The following is a 24,361-nucleotide window of genomic DNA, read 5'->3' on the forward strand; positions in this document are numbered from 1 at the left end:
ACATAATAGACACATAATAGATATCTGCTATAAATTGTTAAATAATTGATGGCAAAATTTTGTGCATTATTAGAAATGTAGACAATGGGCTCAAGGAGGATCTCATGGGAACTTTAACTTGTGACTATCAGATTAGTGAACAAAGTATGGATGGGGGAAAAGGAGGACAGAAGCATAGGGGTTAGGTATTTGGTAAATATTTATTGATTCAAATTGCCATTGCCTGTATAGGCAAACTTAGAAGACTACATATTAACATTACCAATGTTATGTCATATTTTTATGTATTTTATTAAGTATTTCCCACTTACATTTTAATCTTATTCCCTCCACACACAGGAGTATTGCAAGAAGCAAGTGGGCCAGTTGTTTGTCACTTCTGGTTTAAAATTTTCCTTTTTCAAACATTGAGATAATTTCTCTAGGTGTAGTCCAAAATGCTGAAGTAAATGAATCAAATTGATTGTTTGAATTTAGACCTCTATGGATCGTATTGGGGTAAAAATTGGGATTCAAATTGAATCTATAATGAGTTTGCTAATGTTAGTCATTTAAACAAGAATTATTTCCCTTTTGTAGAAATGGAAACCAGTTTATAGAATGGCTGAATATTTACGTTAAAATACATCCTCTTTTTTAAAAACCTATTCCATGTAAAGAAATCTTAGAAAATAGCCAATAAGACCAGAGAAGCAGAGACCTTCTGCATTTTGATACAAAAGGGACATTAATTTCACAAATGGGGTTCCAAAGTAGGAAGTGGAAATTACAAATAAGAGAAACTAAAAGACTAGAATGTAAGGTAAGAGCTAATACACAGAAGGTGAGAGATGTGTGGTGAAGAGATAGAGAGAAAGCTCATGGAAAATAATCTGGAAATTGATAGGCAAAAGGCATTTTAGCATGGATTCTCCATTCCTAGTTGAGGACAAGTTAGCATTAATATACTTTAGGGATCTGTCCTTTTATCATCTTTGTTACTCCCTCTGCCTGTGCTGATCTCAATTCCTCTGTAACTTAGTAGGTGGTCTCCAACAATTGCTTTGGGCAAAAAAGTCATTTCCTTACAACCAATATGGCAATGAGCTTACCTATGTGATTTGAGAAGAACACTCAAAAACACTCTGGGTCTCAATTTCCTCATCTATAAAATGGGGGAAGGATGAACCAGCTGATTTCTAAGGTCCCTTCCAACTCAAAAGCTATGATCCTATGAATTTAGTTAGTACTAAGACAGCTAGTATATTATCATTAACTGGGCCTGTGCCTGAAGGCTTTCTCTTTGGTATGACCTTTCAGCCCATGCCCCATGAGAATAGTCTTTAATAGTTTGGAATCACCTGCTCACAAAAATGAGGCATCAGAGTTGGACATTAGTGGAGGATATGGTATGAAGATAATTCACCAATGTAAAGAATTAAGAGAATCCACAATATCTGAAATTCTATGCACCTATAAAACCTATAAAACACTCAGTTTTCAAGAGAACCCAAGAAAAGCAGAAGGAATGCAGCTGAGAAAAGTTATTAGAACCTTTCAGTTGAGCAGAATTAGAAGAATTTTAGGAGCATGGAGCTACTCTGATATACTGAAAGACAAACAAGTGAAGATAGTTCAAGGACCTCAGCATTTCTGCCAAATTCACTCTGACCTCATTAAAATTCAGAATGAATCCACATATTCATATATGTGATGTGTCATATGTAATCATGCAGATCAGAAAGGTATTTAATTTAGAAGGAATTTATGATAAGTTAAAATTGTTACTTATTCTGTATTCTTTTCATTGTAAATTGAACTTGATATTCAATCAGTTTTTTTCCTGTGAAGTTGGAAAAGTTTGTCATTTTTTAAAAAAGAAAAATACAAGCAAAGAGATAGTTATCTAAGAATAGGCAGTGTGGTATAGCGCAAAGCCTGTTGGTCTTGGGGGTCGTCATGTGTTCAGGTCCTAGCTTAGACATTTAATTAATCCTGTGACCATAGTCAAGCAAAACTGTAAAACGGGGTCTGTAAAAAATTCTGTAAAACAGAAATAATAGGGGGGCGGAGCCAAGATGGCGGAGTGAAAGCAACGACTCACCTAAGCTCCTGGAAAAACTCCTTTGGATATTTCTGGGGGGAGAGTCTGACCAGACTTTGGAGGTGTAGAATCCAGTGGGAGACGGACTTTGACAGATTCGGAGCCCAGGCTGGACTGGAAGGTCCACGGGAGGGATCTGTTCCGCGGGGGTAAGAGCCCGGCGCACAGCGCAGCGCGGTCGGCGCGGCAGGGCGGAGGCGACCCGAGGGGCCCGAGAGTGGCGGGCGAGACCAGCGGAGCAGGAGATAAGCCAGGCCAAGCCAACGATATCAGCGCAACAGCCTTTGAAATCTTCAGCCTAAAGACGGGACTTCAGTGGGTCACTACTTGAACATCCAGGAGCTGGGATGCCGGAGTGATCAGTAAGTGCTCTCCCCTCCCCCCCGATGACCGTGAGGGAACCATAAAATTCTTCCCCAGATTGATCCTGGATCAGTGGGAGCAGCAGAAGGGGGCGGGTGGTCTCATAACACCAGAGGCTGGAGAGGTGGCAAAGGGGGATTCTTCCTACCGTGGTGGAGGCTATCTGGAGGGACAGACGACCCAGGGCAGAGAAAAATTCGCACTGAGACCCAAGCAAGCCTCAGCCCGGGAGACGAGCCCCAGGAGGGGCGGGAACACGCATTAGCCTCTAGGCGTGCCCCAGCCCTCCAGGGGAAAAGGGAAGACAATAGGGAAGCTGGGATCACCATTCCCCTGGACCTTGCCTTTGCCTCAGGCCAGCTGAGGAGATATCCTGAGAACAGACCACACCTCCCACACACCTATCAAGCTAAACCCAGGGTTGATCTGGGAAACAACAACAACAACAACAAAAAAAAAGCCTGCTTTTAGCCTAGACAAACATCAACTCAACTTAAAAGATCTGTATCTTCTGACTGAAAGAACCAAAAGCTACAACACTCAGCCAACATCATGAATCGGAAAAAGCAGACGAAAAGTGAAAAAACCATAGAATCTTTCTATGGGGATAAGGACCAAAACACAAACACCAAAGAGGTCAGAGCTGAGACTGTACTTCCATCTGAAACCTCAGATGGGAATATGAATTTCTCGCAAGCACAACTAGATTACCTGGAACGTCTGAAGAAGGATATAAAAGAAAAACTGGCCAATGATTTTAAAACCATAAAAAAAGAATTCACTGATGAGAACATCAATCTGAAAAAGAAAATTGAAGAAATGGAAAAGGAAGTTCAAAAATTAACTGGAGAGAATAATTCCCTAAAAGGAAGAGTTAATCAAACGGAAAAGGAAACTCAAAACCTAATAGGGAAAATTGATCAGATGGAAAAGGAAACCCAAAACCTAACTGGGAAAATTGGTCGAATGGAAAAAGAAGTACAAAAATTAAATGGAGAAAATAGCTCCTTAAAGGGAAAAATTGGCCAGATGGAAAAGGAGATGCGAAAGCTAACTGAAGAAAACAATACGATCAAGATTAGAATTGGGCAAGTAGAAACTAATGACTCAATGAGGCAACAAGAGTCAGTCAAACAAAATCTAAAGAATGAAAAGATGGAAGAAAATCTAAAATATTTAATTGGAAAAACAACTGACCTGGAAAATAGATCCAGGAGAGAAAATCTAAGAATTATTGGCCTGCCAGAAACCCATGATGAAGAAAAGAGTCTGGACAATATCTTCCAGGAAATCATCAAGGAAAACTGCCCAGAAGTACTAGACTCAGAGGGCAAAATAGTCATCGAAAGAATCCACCGTTCCCCACCGGAAAGGGATCCCAAACTCAAAACCCCAAGAAATATAGTTGCCAAATTCCAGAGCTATCAAGTGAAGGAGAAAATACTACAAGCAGCCAGAAAGAAACAATTTAAATATCAAGGTCACACAGTCAGGATCACACAGGACCTTGCAGCTTCTACATTAAAAGATCGAAAGAATTGGAACCCAATATTCCGTAAGGCAAAGGAGTTGGGACTCCAACCGAGGATCAACTACCCAGCAAAGTTCAGCATAACATTTCAGGCAAGGAGAAAGTCATTCAACGAAATAAGGGATTTCCAGAGCTTCCTGACCAAAACACCAGAACTCAATAGACAATTTGATCTTCAAATGCAGGTCTCCAGAGAATCATAAAAAGGTAAACAGAGGGGAAAAAACAAAAACAAAAACTTGCAACTCAATTAGGGCAATCTGTTTACCTCCCTGTAAGGGAAGATGCTACCTGTTAATCTGGAGAACTGTGCAGCTATTATGATAAAAGGGATATATGTAGAGGGAACGGGCATAAAGTAAATGATGTCATGGCAAAAATATGATTTAAGTATGAGAAGGGAATGTAATAGGAGGTGTGGAAAGGGGGAAGCAGAAAATGGCAAATTATATCACAGGAAGAAGTACAAAACCATAGTAGAGGGAAGGAGGGGAGGGAGATGAGCATTGTTTGAGAGGTACTCTCATCTGATTTGTTCAAAGGAGGGAACAATAACCTTAAGCAGATAATCCTAACTAGCTCTATAGGTAGTAGGAGGGGAAGGGGGAAGAAAGGGGAGGGTGGCTAAAAGGGAGGAAAGAAGCAATAAGAGTAAAGGGGAGTAAAAGGGAGGGGGGCTAAAAGAAGGAGGGGAAGGCTGCAGGAGGAGGGGGAGAAAAGTGAATACTATTGAGGAGGGGAAGGGAGACGGGAGAGTTAAAAGCACAAATGGTGGGAAAGAGGGTGGAGGGAAATACACAGATTGTAATCATAACTGTGAATGTGAATGGGATGAACTCTCCCATAAAACGGAGACGGATAGCAGAATGGATTAAAAGCCATAATCCAACAATATGCTGCTTACAAGAAACACATTTGAAACGGGGGGATACACATAGGATAAAGGTCAAAGGATGGAGCAGAATATATTGTGCTTCAGCTCATGTAAGAAAGGCAGGAGTAGCAATCCTAATCTCAGACAAAGCAAAAGCAGAAATAGATCTAATCAAAAGGGATAAGGATGGAAACTATATCCTACTAAAAGGCACCATAGACAATGAAGCAATATCATTACTAAACATGTATGCTCCAAGTGGTATAGCATCCAGATTCTTAGAGGAGAGGTTGGGGGAGTTGAAGGAAGAAATTGATAGCAAAACTATACTAGTGGGGGACCTCAACCTCCCCCTCTCTGAACTAGATAAATCCAACCTTAAAATAAACAAGAAAGAGGTTAAGGAGGTAAATAAAACTCTGGATAAGGTAGATATGATAGATCTTTGGAGAAAATTAAATGGGAATAGAAAGGAATATACCTTTTTCTCAGCGGTACATGGAACATTTACAAAAATTGACCATGTACTAGGACATAAAAATCTCACAATCCAGTGCAGAAAGGTAGAGATAATCAATGCATCCTTTTCAGATCATAATGCATTAAAAATTACATGTAATAAAAGGCCATGGAAAGAGAAACCAAAAATCAATTGGAAACTAAATAATCTAATTCTAAAGAAGGATTGGGTTAAAGAAGAAATCATAGAAACAATCAACAACTTCATTCAAGAGAATGACAATAGTGAGACAACGTACCAAAACTTATGGGATACTGCAAAAGCAGTTATTAGGGGAAGTTTTATATCTCTGAATGCTTACATAAATAAAATAGAGAAAGAGGAGATCAATGACTTAGGCTTGCAGTTGAAAAAGCTAGAAAAAGAACAAATTGAAAATCCCCAAGTAAATACCAAATTAGAAATACTGAAAACCAAAGGAGAGATTAATAAAATTGAAATAAAGAAAACTATTGAATTAATAAATAAAACCAATAGTTGGTTTTATGAAAAAACTAATAAAATTGATAAACCTTTGGTTAATCTGATCAAAAAAAAGAAAGAAGAAAACCAAATTACTAACATTAAAAATGAAAGGGGTGAACTCACCTCCAATGAGGAGGAAATTAAAACAATAATTAGAAACTACTTTGCCCAACTTTATGCCCACAAATTCGATAATCTAAACGAGATGGATGAATATTTTAAAAAATACAAATTGCCCAGATTAACAGAAGAGGAAGTTGAATACTTAAACAACCCCATCTCAGAAAAAGAAATTGAACAAGCCATCAATGAACTCCCTAGGAAAAAATCTCCAGGGCCAGATGGATTCACAAGTGAATTCTATCAAACATTTAAAGAACAGTTAATTCCAATACTACATACACTATTCTTGAAAATTGGGGAAGAAGGAGTCCTTCCAAATTCTTTCTATGATACAAATATGGTTTTGATACCCAAACCAGGAAGAGACAAAACAGAGAAAGAAAATTATAGACCAATTTCCCTAATGAATATAGATGCAAAAATTTTAAATAAGATTTTAGCAAAACGAATACAGCATCTTATCATGAGATTAATACATTATGATCAGGTAGGATTCATACCAGGACTACAGGGCTGGTTCAATATTAGGAAAACTATTAGCATTATCGACCACATCAACAACAAAGCTAACAAAAACCACATGATTATCTCAATAGATGCAGAAAAAGCTTTTGACAAAATACAACATCCATTCCTACTAAAAACATTGGAGAACGTAGGAATAAAGGGAACTTTCCATAAAATAATAAGCAGTATCTATCTAAAACCTTCAGCAAGCATTATATGCAATGGGGATAAGCTAGATGCATTCCCAATAAGATCAGGGGTGAAACAAGGTTGTCCATTATCACCACTATTATTCAATATGGTACTAGAAATGTTAGCTGTAGCAATTAGACAAGATAAAGATATTCAAGGAATTAGAATAGCCAAAGAAGAAACTAAGTTATCACTCTTTGCAGATGATATGATGATTTACCTAGAGAATCCCAGAGATTCAAGTAAAAAATTACTTGAATTAATAAACAACTTTGGCAAAGTTGCAGGGTACAAAATAAACCCACACAAATCCTCTGCATTCCTATATATTAGCAACAAAGTTCAACAGCAAGAGATAGAAAGAGAAATCCCATTTAAAGTTAGGGTAGACAGTATAAAATACTTAGGAGTCTACCTGCCAAAACAAACCCAGGGACTATATGAACACAATTACAAGACACTTTTTGCACAAATAAAGTCAGATTTAAGTAAGTGGAAAAACATTAGTTGCTCATGGGTAGGCCGTGCTAATATAATAAAAATGACAATTCTACCCAAATTAATATACTTATTTAGTGCCATACCAATTAAACTATCAGACAATTACTTTCTAGAGCTGGATAAAATAATATCAAAATTCATTTGGAAAAACAAAAGGTCCAGAATATCAAAGGGACTAATGAAAAGAAATGCTTGGGAAGGTGGCCTAGCGCTCCCAGACCTTAAACTGTACTATAAAGCAGCAATTATCAAAACCACTTGGTATTGGTTAAGAAACAGAGAGGTAGACAAGTGGAATAGACTTGGCACTCAAGATGCAGTAGGCAAGGAATATAGCAACCTTCTGTTTGATAAACCCAAGGACCCCAGCTTCTGGGATAAGAACTCATTGTTTGACAAAAATTGCTGGGAAAACTGGATAACAGTGTGGCGGAAATTAGGCATAGACCCATACCTGACACCGTACACAAGAATAAAGTCCAAATGGGTACATGATTTAGGTATAAAGACTGATACCATGAATAAACTGGAGAAGCAAGGAATAGTGTATTTATCAGATCTATGGAGAAGGGAAGAATTCTTTACTAAAGAAGAGATAGAATGCATTATGAAATGCAAAATGGATAACTTTGAGTACATTAAACTGAGAAGTTTTTGCACAACCAAACCCAATGCAACCAAAATCCGGAGGGATGTAGTAAATTGGGAAAAAATTTTTACAGCTAAGCTCGGGGATAAAGGCCTCATTTCTAGAATATATAGAGAACTGACCCAAATGTATAATCATACAAGTCATTCCCCAATTGATAAATGGTCAAAGGATATGAACAGGCAATTTTCAGAGGAAGAAATTAAAGCTATCTATAATCATATGAAAAAATGCTCTAAATCACTATTGGTTAGAGAGATGCAAATCAAAACAACTCTGAGGTACCACATCACACCTATAAGATTGGCAAACATGACAGAACAAGAAAATGATAAATGCTGGAGAGGATGTGGGAGAGTTGGAACACTAATTCATTGTTGGTGGAGCTGTGAGCGCATCCAACCATTCTGGAGAGCAATTTGGAACTATGCCCAAAGGGCTACAAAAATGTGCATACCCTTTGACCCAGCAATATCGCTACTAGGACTATATCCCCAAGAGATCATAAAAATGGGAAAGGGTCCCACATGTACAAAAATATTTATAGCAGCACTCTATGTAGTTGCCAAAAACTGGAAGTCAAGGGGATGTCCATCAATTGGGGAATGGCTGAATAAATTATGGTATATGAATGTAATGGAGTACTATTGTGCCATAAGAAATGATGAACAAGAAGACTTCAGAGAGGCCTGGAAGGACTTATATGACCTGATGCTGAGTGAAAGGAGCAGAACCAGGAGAACTTTATGCACAGCAACAACCACAGTGTGTGAGAGTTTTTTCTGGTAGACTTAGATTTTTGTAATAACACAAGAACTTCTGAAAAAAAAAAAAAAATCCCAATGGTGGACCTCAAGGCAAAAAGCCTTCCACACTCAGAGAGAGAAATATGGAAGTCACTCACATAATGTAGCAGATCATGTTTGTGTATGTGTATCTGTTTGTGTATCATGTTCTGATTTGTTATACGGATTCTTTCATTTATCTTAGTCTGACTACATAGCATGACGATAGTGAAAATATACTCAATAGGAAAGTATATGTAGAATCTATACAGAATTGTATGCAGTCGTGGGGAGGGAGGGAGGTAGTGGGGGGTGGGTGGGGAGGGATAAAATCGCAATTGTATGGCAGTGATTGTTAAACATTAAAAAAAATAAAAAAATTAATAAAAAAAAAAAAAGGATAAAAAAGAAAAAAAAAAAAAAAAAAAAAAAAAGAAAACAGAAATAATATTTGTGCTACCTCACAGGGTTGTTGGAAAGAAAGCACTTTATAAATCTTAATGCACTATATAAATGAGTTAGTTATTATTACTTCCTTTCTGTTTTCATTGCCTAGTGATGGTGAGTTTTTTAAAACTTAAGTCTTAGAGATTCCATCCCATGAAGATGTGACTAATTCACGCATGTGGCTATGTCTTATACTTTTCTGGTATCCACCACAGGAATTGACCAGTTCAGGCCTTTAGTATACACCCAATAAAGATACAATGATTTACTGAATTTTTAAAAAAGTTGTTAGCAATCAATATTACAAAGTTTGAATAGATATTGTAAAGCTTACCACATGGTGGAGCAGTCAAAATTCACCAGAAGCCATTTGTGAGGATTAAAGTTATATGAATCTGCAAACTAATAGAGAAAAGCAATTTTAAAATGATTAGAAAATATTCTCCAGCAGCCAACCCATTCATTCATCTTTGAATAAAGCTCTGACACTTTGTGTAGCAATAGTTATATTAATGTTAGACAGTCTAAAAATAATGTCCAGTCCTCTATTCCTTGACCATTCCTTGCCACTGTCATTGTAGAAGTGGAAGGGAATCACCCAAGACTGAAGGTAATTTTGTGTTTTTCTTTGTTTCATAGCTTGCTGTGGGCAAAAAATTCATCAATAAAGGTCAATTTTCAGAAGGCTTATAGTAAGAATAGTAGATCCTCTTGGGATGGTTTATGGCATCTATGGACAAGAATCACACAGAATGAGAAGGTATACATGGGATATGATATCTACCAATGGAAGAGAATGTACTCATAGATCCATTGCAACACGTTAATGAGTTCATGGATCCATATGAAGACATAATTGGAAGATCAGTTTCCAAGTAAGGAACATAATAACTTCAAAGAGGGAAAGCAAACTATTTTCTTATTTTTTGTAAGAAAGTTCTGGACACCTCTGCTCACCTTAATTGAGCTACTAGCTGCAACATGCATATATTATACTCTTTATACTCTACAGGTTCATGGAGTATATCAGTTAGATGGCACAGTAGATAGAGGGCTGGCCTTAAGAGTCCAGAAAACCTGAGTTAAGATCATGCTTCAGAAGTTTACTAGCTGTATAACCCTGGGCAAATCAATTAATCTTGCTGTACCTCAGTTTCTTCATCTGTAAAATGAACTCAGTCTCCTCTAAGATACAATTTTAGACCCTATGTTTCAAACAACTCTCCATCTACCTTTAAAGCATGCTATTAACCTTTGGATTCCTGCTTTGGCAAACACCAAATATTCATCCTGTTCATATCCTCTGTGATTACAGTCAGATCATATCCCTTCCCAGCTTTTATCTTTTCAGAATAAGGTGTCCTTATCTTTTTTTAACCACAGTAGGTATTACTTTTATGGGTTTTTCTGTCTGCTACTCAGTGACTTTCAGAGGAATTTACTGATTTTGAAGGAATGTAGTGCACTATTACAGGGTATTCTCAACACCAGATTGCTTCAAGAGGTTGGATTATTTTGGCCAGACCATCTGTAAAGTTATGGAGGAACTGATCTCAGTATTTGTAGGGGGAGTGTCCACTTTGAAGAAATTGAAATATTCACATATTGAGAATACATAGACAATTTTTATTTCAGAATTATTAGAAAAATTAGAAATGTAGCCAGGATGTGTGATAGCCTGAAATTAATTTAGCTTAGGTTTTGGTGTTTGTTTGCTTTTTTACTATGTGATTTCATTAGTTTATAGAACTCTTATTGTGGAAGCTCTATCCGTGCAGATCAGTTAGTTTCCTGCTACTTAAAAGTCTTAGAGCTTTGCCTAGGACATTGAGAGACTTAGCCTCTCCAAAGAAATTTTTTTCTCCCTGATGACAAGCACTTTTTTTTTTTTTTTTTGGTCTTTGTATCCTTAGCACCCAGCAGGGTAAAATGCTTGTTGAATTAACGAATGATAGAGTAGTGTTCAGATAGGAGAGACCTAGGTTCAGGTCCCAGTTCCACCACTTACTATGTGTGCTTATGGGCAAGTTCTTTAACTTCTTCTCTAACACTAGGGTTTCCTTGTTTGTAAACATATTAATAATATTTGCCCTACCTGCCTGACAGGTTTGTTGCAAGGAAAGTGCTTTGTAGGCTGTCATGGCTACAGAAATGTGAGCTATTATGATGATCTATTTCCTCAGGGTGACCACCTGCCTCTCTTCAAGGAAAGAGCAAGAACTTTTAAGTTCTAAAATAATTACCCCAAAGAAGCGTGCATAGCCAGGACCTGTGTACTCGAATTGTAACTTTTCAAACATGGCTTCAAACAGATCCTGCAATTTCTGGCACATAGAAACGGTATAAGACTTTTCTTTACCTGGCCAATGCATATGATCTGTGTTGTGGTGGAGGACTAGGTATGATTCTACCCGGTCTCCCACAATGAATCCATCCTGTGGGTGCTTCTAAGTACAGGGAGCAGTGGAAGCAAAGAACTGAAAACTCAGAGCCCCATCTCATAGGTAATCTTCTCTCTCCACTTTGTTAATAATCTGTGTCTTTATGAAACTCTCTCTTTTATTTATAAAAGGGTATAAGGAGCAGAGGCAGCAGCAAAGGAAGAGGGAGGAGTGTAAATATCAGAGGAGAGAAATCTCCAAGCCAGTTGGTGCCTAACTCCTGTACTGATAAAGTCTGACCCCTTACTTCATTTCCTACCAGGTTCCAATAAAAGTAAATTTTTTTTAAAGACAGGAAATTACAGTGTTTAGTTTGTTGATAAAAAAGAAACAAAAGGTTAAAAAAGGGCTTTGTTTGTTAGGGATTTTATTAGTTCTCTCCTATGTGGCTGTTTTGTTTAAACTTCTTTCATTACGGAACAGTGATATTTTCCTCTGGCTGACAGGAGAGAAAGGTCTTATCTTGGAGCCTAGGGCTGCAGCAGGAAATTGCAGCCCCCTTATCTGACCCTCAGAGCAGCCAGTTCCTTAGTCAGACAGGGTAAAGAGCAGTACACAATAATGGAGGCAAATTCCACCTGACTCATTGCCAAGGATTAAACCCCGTCTGCCACAGATAGGATCTTGCTGTCATGTCCATCAGAAGGACTGCCATGATGCCTGTGCACCTTGCTCTCGGAAAGGTAAAACCCCAACTTGTTGAAGGCCTTTCAGAAATAAAATGGGATCCCATCAAAGAGTATGGATCCTAAGGATGCTAGAGCTAGAAAGAGACCAGAGAGACCCCATCTGGTCCAAAATCTTGCCTTTAAGGTAAAACCTACAACGTTCAGGAGAACAAAATAAGTCAAAAGATTTAACCACACTTAAGGGGAGACACAGCCTGACATAGTAAATAAAAAACTGGCCTTCGAGTCCCATATTGTCTTTGTAACTGAGCAAATCTCTTAAGCTCTCTATATCTTGAAAAATAATTGCTGAGGTGCGTTAATAGAGGAAATTTACTCAGTAACAGCTCTCTACAGCTATGCAAACACAGGTCTAGAAAAAAGTGTTCAGGCTACTGGGGATCCAAAGAAATATTTAGTCTGCAAAGACTGTCCCTGCTAACATTCTATATAATTCTCATAGACTTGTACATGTATCCCCAGCAGAATATGACAGGGACTATTATGGCTTTATCTTTGTTTCTACAAACCCACACAGTGCCTAGTACATAGCAGGCATTATTAATGGTTTGCTATTGAATTGAATTTGGTTGATTTAGCTTTAAGAGGCAACCAGTCATAATGAATAGACTGAGCCTCAAAAGCTAGAAAGATCTTGGTTCAGGTCTTTCCTCTTAACCCATACTGGTGGTGTAAACCTAAGCGAGTCACTTAACCTCTGAAAGTCTAGATTATAGATCACAGAGGGAGTACCAACTCATATTAGTAGAGGGAGTTTGCTCAAATGACACGATGTAATTGCAGGTCCAGTCCCTATCCCTATCAATCAAGCTTGCCACAAAATTAATCCTAATTAAAGGCAAAGGGACACGGATGCTTACCTCAACTCCATTCAGAAGATGCCGGAATTCAGGGCAAATGAAGGCACTTCCTGCATATGCTGCATCAATATGCATCCAAATATTCTCCTTATTACCTAAAATATAGGAATATTTGAGAGGAACAAACCTATATAGCCTGATGGCCTTATGACTTTGAATATATTATATTCCTGAATTTCTGAGTTCCCAAAAGGTCCTGTACATGAGAAGTGGTTTCTTACCTAATTCACTGACATTTACAAAGCATGTTCATATACGTCACCTCATTTGACCTTCACACTAACCCTATAAGGTAAGCAGGACACATTTTATTACCATTATTAACAAAGGAAGAAATAAGCTTTGTAAAATGCTTGCCAAAGTGCGCATTTCATAATAAGAGGCTGGAACCAGAGCTAGAACCTAGATCTTCTGAGTAACTAGATAGTGTATTAGATGATGTTGCTGGATTTGGATTTAGGAAGCCCTGAATTCAAATCTTGCCTCAGACACTACCTAAGTGAGTCACTTAAACTGTCTCAGCCTCAGTTACCCCATCTATAAAATAGGCATCTATCTTGCAGGATTATTGTAAGAATCAAACGTAGCACACATAAAGCACTTTGCTTCAAGCTCTGTATAAATACTATCTATTATTATCACTCTTACTCCAAGTTTAATGACCCATGCTGCTCCATAGAGTAGGCATGCAATAAATATTTGTTTATGAGAATAATTGAATTCCTGATGACCTCCTGTTACTTATTATATCAAGCCCAAATTCTTCAATAGGAATAAGGTTCAAAGTTCATGATAATCTAGCTTATTCTTAGCTAACCAAACTCATTTCACTGGCATGATCTCTCTGTTCTGGTCATGCCAGTTTCTCTCCCTAGACATCACATTCTTTCTTGCCTCAGCCTACTGCGTCTCAAAATAAGATGGAAGTTCCTTGGTGGCAAGGATTCTTTTGTTTTTTTCTCTACATCCCAAGTGCCTAGTACTGTGCTTGGCACATAATATACTTAATATAATATACTTAATATACATAATATACTCAATAAATTCTTGTTGATGTTGAAGATGTTGTAGAATGCTCTTTCATCCACTTGGAGCACCCTTGTCTCCCCAAAATACCCTCACAAATGCCCCCATTTAAATCCTATCTCATTTTCAAAGTCCTACCTTCTCCATTATGGTCCCAGTCTACGTGGATTTCTATTCCCTATACCCCAATAGCAGTTTTTGCCTCTAACACACATCAGTGCATACTTATACACCACCAAGCTGCAAACCACCTTGAACTCAATTATTCCCATAGGTCAGGGTTCTTCCCCCAATAGGGAGGAATAGGATGGAAAAACAATCTTATCTACTCATGACTCGTCTAATTCAAGGCTCCTGGGGTCAGTTTCCCTGAGAATGACACATTTGCAAATGAACTCAGCTCTCTCTGTCTACTTCAGTAAAAAACCGCAGACCCCTCAGGCTACTCTGAATCAGACACTAGTCTGGATAGAGTCAATTTCTGGGTTGTGGTTACGTGCAAAACTTCATTTCTCAGAAGCGGACCAAGATTTAGAACCAAGGGTGGTGGTGAAGTAGGAACACATGTCTTCTTGTTTCCTTTTTGTGTGAGTTTTCAGCTGGTGGTTTGTATGCTAATAATAAACCCTATAGTTAGATTAGTGATAGGTAGATTAGAAGTAGAATTGATCACTCAGTTGATTAAGGAGGGGGTTAAACAAGATGTAATCCTTGAATGTAATAACATATTACTGCACCATAAGAAAGCAACAAACGCTTATCTAGCATTATGTTTCCGTAGCTGGGTTAATTGGTGGGTGTACAAAGAAAGGCAAAAAAATGTGGTCCATAGCCTCCAGGAACTCTTTCTAATAGAAGAGACAACATATGAATAATTATGTATACAAGACACACAGAGCTAATCTCAGAAGGAGAGGGAAGGCTATAGGGGTGGAGGGTAAACAGATTGGAAAAGGCTTCCTGCAGAAGATGGAATTTGGGTGAGTCTTAAAGGAAGCCAGGAAAGCCAAGAGGCTAAGAATTCAGAGAAGTGTGGGAAGACTTATATGAATTGGTACTAAGGGAAATAAGCAGAACCAGAAAACAATAGATACAATGACTACACAATGTAAATAGAAAAACAATCAAACAAATGAAACTGAATTCTGTGTAATTATAATGACCAAGCTTGGACCTGGAGAAGAGTTGAGGAAATGCATTTGTCTTCTTTCACTGTGCTACTTACCGTATGTAAAATATTGACCATACTGGTCAGATATAATTAATGTGTTGGTTAGTTTTACTGAACTGCTTTTTTATTCTTTTTATTAATCTTTGTTTCAAGGGATGGCTCTCTATGAAGGAGATAGAACAAAGATACATTCAGAAACATCTTTGGTAAAAATAAAAGACATCAACAAAACTAAAATAAAATAAGTGTAGAAAGGGTGGACTGCAGCACTTCCCAAGGACAGAAATGGTACAATTTTCAACTGGTCTCTTGAGACCTATGACAAGAGCTAAGTGCAAGATAATTATTAATTCCTGAGTGAGGAAGAACATCCTGTTAGTAAAGGCATGAAGAGAAAAGTTCTACCCCTCTTTTGAGAGAGTAACTTGGAAACTCTACTTTCTTTTTCTTAGACTTCCCGTAAGAGTGGGAACAATTTTGACAATGTTGATCCACAGAGCAGCAAGACTATGTCCCTGCCTTAATGAGCCTGAGTCCCCAGGTGCCTTGTTTCTTTGTGTTTTTTTTCCCTTGAGCATAGACTTTTGACCAGCAACCAATGATGCTGAGAGATGTACGTTCCCAGCCTGGGGGACAAGGTGGTTGAGTTTCTGCACTTCTGATTCAGTGATGGCTGTCATTGGGAGGAGATTCCTATAACAGCATGGTTCTCTGTCAAGTATTAAAAGGATTAAGAGTCCAAGCCATGGTCTGGCTGACATGGAGATCTATCTGGAACTTGTAAGCTCTGAAGTGAGAAGGAAATATCTGTTCATCAGTCCCACAAAGTGCCTTTGCCTTTCAGGGACATAATAATTATGAGGGGTTATTGACTTATGTTTTAAGTATATATTAATATGTGTTCATGAGATCTTTGTATATTAAGTATTTTTTTGTGTGTGTGATGGAGGAAATAGCTATTGTACACCTGATACTTATTTTGTACATAGCAGCTGGGTGGCACAGTGGTCACTAGGCCTGGAGTCAGGAAGACCTGAGTTCATATCTGGCCTCCAACACTTAGGTAGCCACTTGATCTCTATATACCTCAGTTTCCTCATCTGTAAAATGGGGATCATAGTAGCACCTTTCTCCCAGAGTTGTTATGAGGATCAGATAAAGCACTTAACATAGTGTCAGGCACATAGTAAGCTCTATATAAATGTTAGTTATTATTAATTATTATTACTATTATTACATTTAAAAAAAAAGCAGGGACCCACATTAATCCTTTCTAGAGAAATTTTACACAGAAATCAGACCTAAAGCTTTGCATGACAGATTTTCCCCAGAGTTCTATTTTGGAGTAATACATAATGACCTGGGGAGAATTGAATTTGGGGTAAGGCCATCCAGAGATGATTTCAGACTTCAGGTACAGGATTAAGAGCCTCTTGTGGAGATGAGCCCACAATGGGTCACTTAAGTGTTTTATTAAAACAGATGTTTAAAAGCAGAGAAATATAGAGGGCCCTAAGCTTGTTTCTTAATATCCAGACCTTTTCTAACTCTGATGGTGACAAAAATCAGGCCATCACATTTTCTGAGTAGCAATACCCTCTTTGGCCGCTTCTATGCTACAGATTCTTCTCAGTTCCCACCTGTTCCACCTGGAGTCCCACTCAGTGCCTCCTATATTCTTGCACCCAAGGGCCTTCAGTTTCTGGGACCAAAGTGCTACACATAGAACTAAAGCCTTGGGTCAGGCTTCATGTCCATACAACTTCTTGGGCTGGGCTACTTAGCTCTGCCTATGAAAGCAAACACTGTGTTTTACTCTCGGTGCCCTGGTTTCAGTTTCTTGCAATGAGGAGACTTTTATGCAAGTAATGAAAATTGATGGGTAGGTACTCCCCAAATAATATGATCCAAAGACATGAACAAACAGTTCTCAAAGGAAGAAATTCAAGGTATGAACAGCCATATGAAAAAAAATGCTTCAATTCACTGGTAATTAAAGAAAAGCAAATTAAAGCAACACTGATTAGATTAACTGTGATAAGAAAAGATGACCAAAAAGAAACATGACCAAATTCGGAGTGGCTGGAGAAAAACAGTCAAATTAACACACTGTTGGTGGCTCTGGGAAGAACTGGTCCAGTCATTCTGAAAGAAATATGAATCAATACCTCTGAAGTCACTAAACTATCTATCCCCTTTGACCTAGCCACTGAACCATATAACCCAAAGAGATTAGATTAAGAGGAAAAGTATAAATGTACAAAAATGTTTATAGGAGCTCTTTTTGAATGGCAAAAAATCTGGAAACCAAGAGAGGATACCCAACAATTGGGAAATGGCTGAACAAATTATTTTATGTAAATTTAATGGAATACTATTGTGCTATAAGAAATTATGAAGGGTATGATTCCAGAGAAAGCTGGGAAGACTCGTATGAACTGACAGAGGGAAGAAAGCAACAGAAGACCAATGTATGCAATGACAACAACCTTATAAAGACAAATAACTTTGAAAGACATAAGAACTCTGACCAATTCAGCGACCAGCCTCCACTTCAGAAAACCAGTAATAAGTATGATGCCAACTTCCTGGCAGACAAATGATAAATTCAAGATGAACAATGAGATATACATTTTTGAAGCAGGACAATGCTGCAATTCATTTTGCTTGATTGTGCAAGGGTTTTGTTTAATCTTCCCTTCCCCCCACATACCTGGCACTTAGTAAGTGCTTTATAATTGCTCTATCATCTATCTATCTATCTATCTATCTATCTATCTATCTATCATCTTTCTATCTATCTATCTATCTATAGATGGTTAACTTTTTAAAATTAAATTGAAATTTAATATGAAAAGAATATTAAATTGATAGCAAGGGTGGTCTACAGCTATCTGTCCTCTGATATATTCACAAGGTGTTGAGGTGGTACAGTGGATAAAGTGTCAATCCTGGAGTCATCAAGACTTGTCTTCCTGAGTTCAAATCTCACATAAGATACTTGTTAGCTATGGGACCCTGGGCAAGTCACTTAGCCCAGTTTGCCTCAGTTTCCTTATCTGTAAAATTAGTTGGAGAAGGAAGTGCAAACTACTCCAATATTTTTGCCAACAAAACCCGAAATGGAGTCATAAAGGGTCGGACATGACTGTAACAACTCAGCAACAACAACTATTTACAAAGCTGGGAGACACTTTGCCACACTTGTGCTGGGAGGTGTTTAATTCAGACAGCCCATTTTCAGGTCTGTTTGTTTCCATTGAAGGTCCTTTATCCTCCTGGAGCAGGGGATCTTAATCTGGTGTCTGTAAACTTAAATATTTTGATTATTATTTCAATATAATTGGTTTCCTTTGTAATTCTCAGTATTTTATTTTATTCCTTTAAAAATATATTCAGAGAAGGAGTTCAGAGGCTTTACTAGACTTAAAAAAGATTTAAAAATCTCTGAGTTTGAGGACCTTAGTAAAGACTTGGAAGTGACTTAGCAGTAGTATCCAACTTTATGGATGTGAAGACATCTTATCTGGGTTCTGAACCCCATTTTTCAACATCCTGGCCCTCTGGTTCAGATTGCCTGGTTGAATTTCAGGCTGATTATCTTCTTTGACCTTTAAAATCCACTTAACCCATTATGCTTGATTGCCAGTGCTCTGCATCTACTGTTAACCCTGACCCTCACTATTGACTTATACCCTAACTCCAGCTTTCTTATCTGGTTTTCATAAACTACCTGCCTCTGACTTTCAGGGCCTACATGTATCCCCACCTTGGACTGATCAAACGGTTCTAACCTTTGGAACAGCTTCAGCCACCAGCTTCCTTGTCCTTCCCCAGAACTGGCCTGCCTTTGTTCGGGGCTCTCTTCTTGCCCTCTTCCACACCCAGTGCTTCTGCAATCTGCTGTCCCTCCAGTCTTAGCATTGCCCTGTCTTCTTCTGGGCTATTCTCAAAACGTGCTTCAAGCTTGAGTTTAGTCATCCATTTTTTTTTCTACTTGTGATCTTTTTCTTAATTGAAATTGCCAGCAAATTAGCTTATTTAAGCAGACCATTTGAAAAGGTCTATGAAGAACAATAATAACTTGAAATTTTAAATGAAACAATTTTTAAAACAGCAGTTTTCAGAAAAATATGTACAGATTTGTCCTCTATATGGCTAGTGAATCATCACTTTTGTCAGAGTAGCTTTTCACCAAGAGGATATACAGGATAGTGCGGGAGAAGCATAGGGCTTGAAGTCAGAAGACCTGGATTTGAGAATTAGCTCTATTGCTTATTTCCTGTGAAACTTGGAACAAGTCACACTGATGAGGAACCCCACTTTGCACATCGGTGGAATGGAGATACTAATATTCATCTACCTCAACAGAGTCTCTTCAGGGACTAAATGAGTCTGCATATTGCAGTCCCTTGTCAGGAATAGGACCACATAAATGTAAGTTGTTTTTAGACTACTGACACTATGGGACATCCACTCTGGACGCTAAAAAAGATACAGTTTGAACTTGGCAAATGCTCAGCAACGAGGGCTTATTCAATATAGTAGCCTAAACAACACTCACTTTAAAAATTTCTACAACATATAAACAGAATTTAGAATTGTCTGATGTCAGATCATAGATTTGGAGCTAGAAGAGACCTCGGAGGTCACTAAATCCCCTGCCCTCATTTTATAGTGGAGGAAACTGAGGCCCAGTGAGAGAAGGAAGTTAAAGCTGAAGAGAAGAGAAACTTTCTAGTCCGACCTCATCATTTTAAAGAAGGAGAAACTGAGGACCAGGTTGGTGAAACATTCTCAGATCATGGATTTAGAGATGGGAGTGACTTTGGAAACCATCTAATCATACCCTCTCATTTTTCTGAGAAAGAGACTGGGGCCAAAAAAGAGATAAAGTTACTTGTCCAAAATTGCAACTGTGTACAAATAAGTGACAGAGCAGGGATTCAGACTCCACTTCTCCAACTCAAAAATTAATAAATAAAGATTCCTCCCAGTGTGCCAGGCTGCTTATCAGTGTATCTCCACAATGGACATCCCTTTATGATGCCAAGCAAATTACGCATCAGTTTCTAGCCACATTCAAGAAAGCATTTAAAAGTAATTAAATGCTACATCAAAGGGACAACCTGGACTCCATCTGACCTCAAGCTGGCAGATGTCTTATGAAGTAAGACTGGAACACCTGTGCAGAGGTCACAAGAGGGGCCTAATGGACTCAGCCCCACTGGAGCCCTCAGTCAGTCTTTGAATATGATAGCTGCAGGGAGTTATATAAGCAGGCTGAGGGCCAGGACATTCAGTTCCTCTGGGAGACCAGCCCAGCATTTGACTGAAATGAAGAGCCTGGGTTGTTTACTGCACTTGATTAGAGCTCTGCACTGAGGCCAAAGTCATGGCTTCGATCCCCATTTGGGCCAGTTAGCCTCACTCCATTCTGTGACCAGGAATCCTTCAGCCAGGCCAGCTGTTCTCACAAGTGAAAGCTGCCAGTCACATCAGGGGGTGGAGTGAGTGGAAATGGGTCAACTCAAACCTATCCTTGCTTCTGGAAAAAAACAAGAAGAACAACAGCCCAAAATGTACAGAAGTCAGGATGGAGAAGAGGCAGCTGATTAAAGTCATCTTTGGATAGGAAGTTCCATAAGGAGTCGCAGCTGTTGATTCCCCCAACTCCTTGCCTTGAAACTCTGAAGATACATAGAATTGAACCCTGGATAGGAGAGAACCCCACTCTCCTAGTTAGATATTGTAGTAAGAAGTATATGATTTGGAGAATTGAGAAAGCCCATTTGGGTGGTCTCATCTTAATGAGTAGCCAACTGTCACTCATTTAACATTCTACTCTAACAGACTGAGCAGATACAAGTCCTCTAGGAAAAGTTTCATACCCTATGCCTTCTCTAGCAAGTGCTCCTAAAAGTTGGTGCCAAATTGGGCGTTGTCCACATTGGGAAACACAATTTCTTGGCCTTCATTTGAGGCCAGAATTGGCCCACTCTAGAGGAATGTTCTCCATCCATAAAGCTATTTCCATGGTGTCTGGGGTTTCCAACAGCTTAGGCCCAAAATGAAATTTTAGGAGTACAGGGCCACCTGATTCTTCAGTTGGATGTACTAAGGGAAAGGAAAGATACTTTGTCCACAGACTGAAAAATCTAAGAGATTCCAGAGTAATTAAGAGGGAAGGTCAGTATGAATGAGCAAGAAATCTGAATCACAGACTGCCTTTAAAGAAATGAAGTTTTAATACCTTGAAATATATACTGTAAACTCCAACCAGGCTAACAAAATACAGATCCTAAGATGGAAATCTTTTTCAAAAATAGACTATTCCAAATTTGAATATGTAGGAAATTAATTATCGTATACATGGGAGAAGACAATAGTATGTCGAGCTAAGGAATATACTGTAAGAATAAAAAGATTTGTAATTCTAGTTAAAAAGATACGTAGTCTATGAATCCAACTTTGAAGGGCAAGGAGCTCAGTAGAAGCAATTATTCAGTACCTAGAGATTAGAGAGTGATTGCTAACAGTAGCTGAAAGCAGATGAAAGTATTCACTCTCTGTTGGTCCTAGGATATACATGAAAGGTTGGCCAATGAAAAAGCAAAGAGCTAGGGGTGGGCCACAGGGCAACATGAAGAAGAAGATAAATCCAAGAGAAAAGCCCACCGGGAGGAGCATGGGTGACTCAGGCACATTTAAGAGGATGTTGGAAGCCTGTCTTCACAGCCCTGGGCCACAGGGTCTAACACTTGTTTTAGGCACCGGGGGAAATGAAGATCTTTAGAGCCAACTAGTAGCATTGTTACAAAGAATAGAGAAGACAGAGAAAAGATAATAAAAAATAAATTCTCATTCAGCTAGAACCATCTATTTCCAAAGCAATGATGAGGGAAGCATGAGGCCTGAAGCCCAAGGAAGAGAAAACTTGAAGGCCCAATAGAGAAGTTTCATTTTTGTTTGGTAACCATGTGCTGTAGGAGAACCTTCCCAGTTTTATGGCCAGCAGTTCCAGGGTGAGATATGCTGTGCAGTGACTGAACCAGGAGAACCACAGGAGAAAGGAACCTGCCCGAAGTCCTAGGTACCCATACTCATAGCTGAGGGATGAGGAACCCACTTCTACCAGATGAGGTAACTCACAATCTGTAGTTGAAATTCCTAATAAGAACTACAGTGGAATTAATAAGAATAAGAACTGAAAGGAAGTCAGAAAGGGAGGAAGAGGGAGGCAGTGAATTACAGTTGAAAGAGCATTAGACCTGAATTCTAATCCAAATGATGCCACTTCCTATTTGTGTGACTTTGGGCAAGGTGAAGCATTCTGAGTAGAACTCAGTTTTCTGAGAGATTGGGTCCCTTGTATAAGCCAATGACCCAAGGAATAATAAGGTCTAGGACTCATACTTAGATTGTAGGATCAAAGGCATGGAGCTAGAAAGGATTGTATAGGTCATTTAGTCCAACTTCTTCAGTTTACAGTGAGGTTAAAGTCATTCAGACAGCAAGTAGCAGGGCTGATTTTGTACCAAAGTCCTCTGACTTCAAAGCCGCCACTTATTCCATCATACCCAGTTGTTTGTGGCTGGTATGAAGTGATAAAAAGATTTGTAATTTGTAAAAATTTACCCTTTTAAATCTGTCATTTTACACACACACACACACACAACTGGCATGTTTCTTAAAGCTTTGTAGCTTTTAAATACTTAAAAACTTACAATCTCACCCTAAAAGCAATGAGAAGACCCAGGAAAATAAGGGGAAGAGGTAGCAGAAGTATCCATTTGAAGGTACCAGTGGGCCAGCTCCTAGACCTGGGCTAAACAGTACAAGAGGCCCCGAGGTATCTAGATCCTGGGTGTGACTCCCACCAGCAGCCTGACACACTAAAGAATATCAGTTTATGAAAATGTCACTTAGTTTTGAAGCCCTAAGACATTTTTTTTTCTCTTCAGTAGAGTAAGCATTTTCCAGTAATTCTGGCACACTATTAAAGCATCAAACTCTTTCTTCATAAATAATACAAAGGTCAATGCTAGCCCAGCCAATTATCTCCAATTCTGAACTCCCGACCTCCTGAACTGTTTTTTGTTTCTAAACTGTTTATATTGCAAATACAGAAAAACTATACAAAGACCACGTTAGAAAAAAGCCCAATGAAGGCTATACTAGTTCTAATAGAATATAAGTTTTCTGAGGGTAGGAATGTTGTCTTTTTTTTTTTGCTATCTCCAGTGCCTAGCACAAGGCTTTGGGCACAGTGGACAGTGTGATTACACACACACACACACACACACACACACACACACACACACACACACATACATACATGTATACAAATGATGGGGTGCTTATGTCTGGACCCCAGCCAGCCCTAAGACCATATCTCTCCCCAACCTATTTCTGGCAATAACTCAGGAGTGGACCCAATGAGGCAAACTATCTCTCCCTGTTACAAGAACAAGCTGACCTCTGTAGAATTCCCTTTAATGAACAGGATTATTTTGTAACAGCAGAACTGTCATGTGCTGATTCCCACAGTTACCATACATAATCTAGAGGTCAAGCCATAGACATAATCTCCCAAGGCTATCTTGTTACAGATTTAACAGACCAAAAACACAACCCTCAACAGCCTACCCCCACCCCTTGCCCCAGGGTTTCCAGTAGTGAAGGACACCTTCACCCATGGTACAGAAACTGTATGTCACCACCTAATTAGCATAGTTGGCACACATTGTACTAAGTTGTTTTTTTTTTATAAACTTTTGCATCATTCCCATTAAGTTGAGAGTCCCCTAAAGGAGCTCTGCCCACCATATTAGCATTTCTTTTTACCACTTGCCTGAAAGACTGCTTGAGTCCAAGAATTCTTTCCAGATAACTCCGTCCTGAACCTCAGTATTTTGGAGTCCCTGCACCCCTAAAACCACATCTCATACATACACACATGTTTATATATATACATATATACACACACACACACACACACTGTATATGTATATATGCACATATCTATATATACACACATTGTATATGTATGCACATATATACACACATGCACACTGTATATGTATATATGCACATATATATACACATACTGTATATGTATATATATGCACATA

The 24,361-nt window shown here is 38.6% G+C and overlaps 1 protein-coding gene across 6 annotated transcripts in view; it reads right to left on the reverse strand.

Annotated features, from left to right (window-relative positions):
- The window catches only part of DDC (dopa decarboxylase), a 130,405-nt gene that overhangs the window by 40,852 nt on the left and 65,192 nt on the right, over positions 1–24,361 (reverse strand). For all 6 annotated transcript variants that reach the window (XR_011964621.1, XM_072598166.1, XM_072598168.1 and 3 more), the window contains 2 exons: positions 13,031–13,125; positions 9,375–9,442 (listed from right to left, as the gene is read on the reverse strand). Coding sequence is in view for 5 of the 6 variants with exons in the window: in XM_072598166.1 (XP_072454267.1) it covers positions 9,375–9,442; positions 13,031–13,125 (163 nt within the window). In the remaining variant the exon portion in view is untranslated. The remainder of the gene's footprint in view (positions 1–9,374; positions 9,443–13,030; positions 13,126–24,361) is intronic.

This window comes from Notamacropus eugenii, chromosome 3 (genome assembly GCF_028372415.1).
Source record: "Notamacropus eugenii isolate mMacEug1 chromosome 3, mMacEug1.pri_v2, whole genome shotgun sequence".
Lineage (NCBI taxonomy): Eukaryota > Metazoa > Chordata > Mammalia > Diprotodontia > Macropodidae > Notamacropus > Notamacropus eugenii.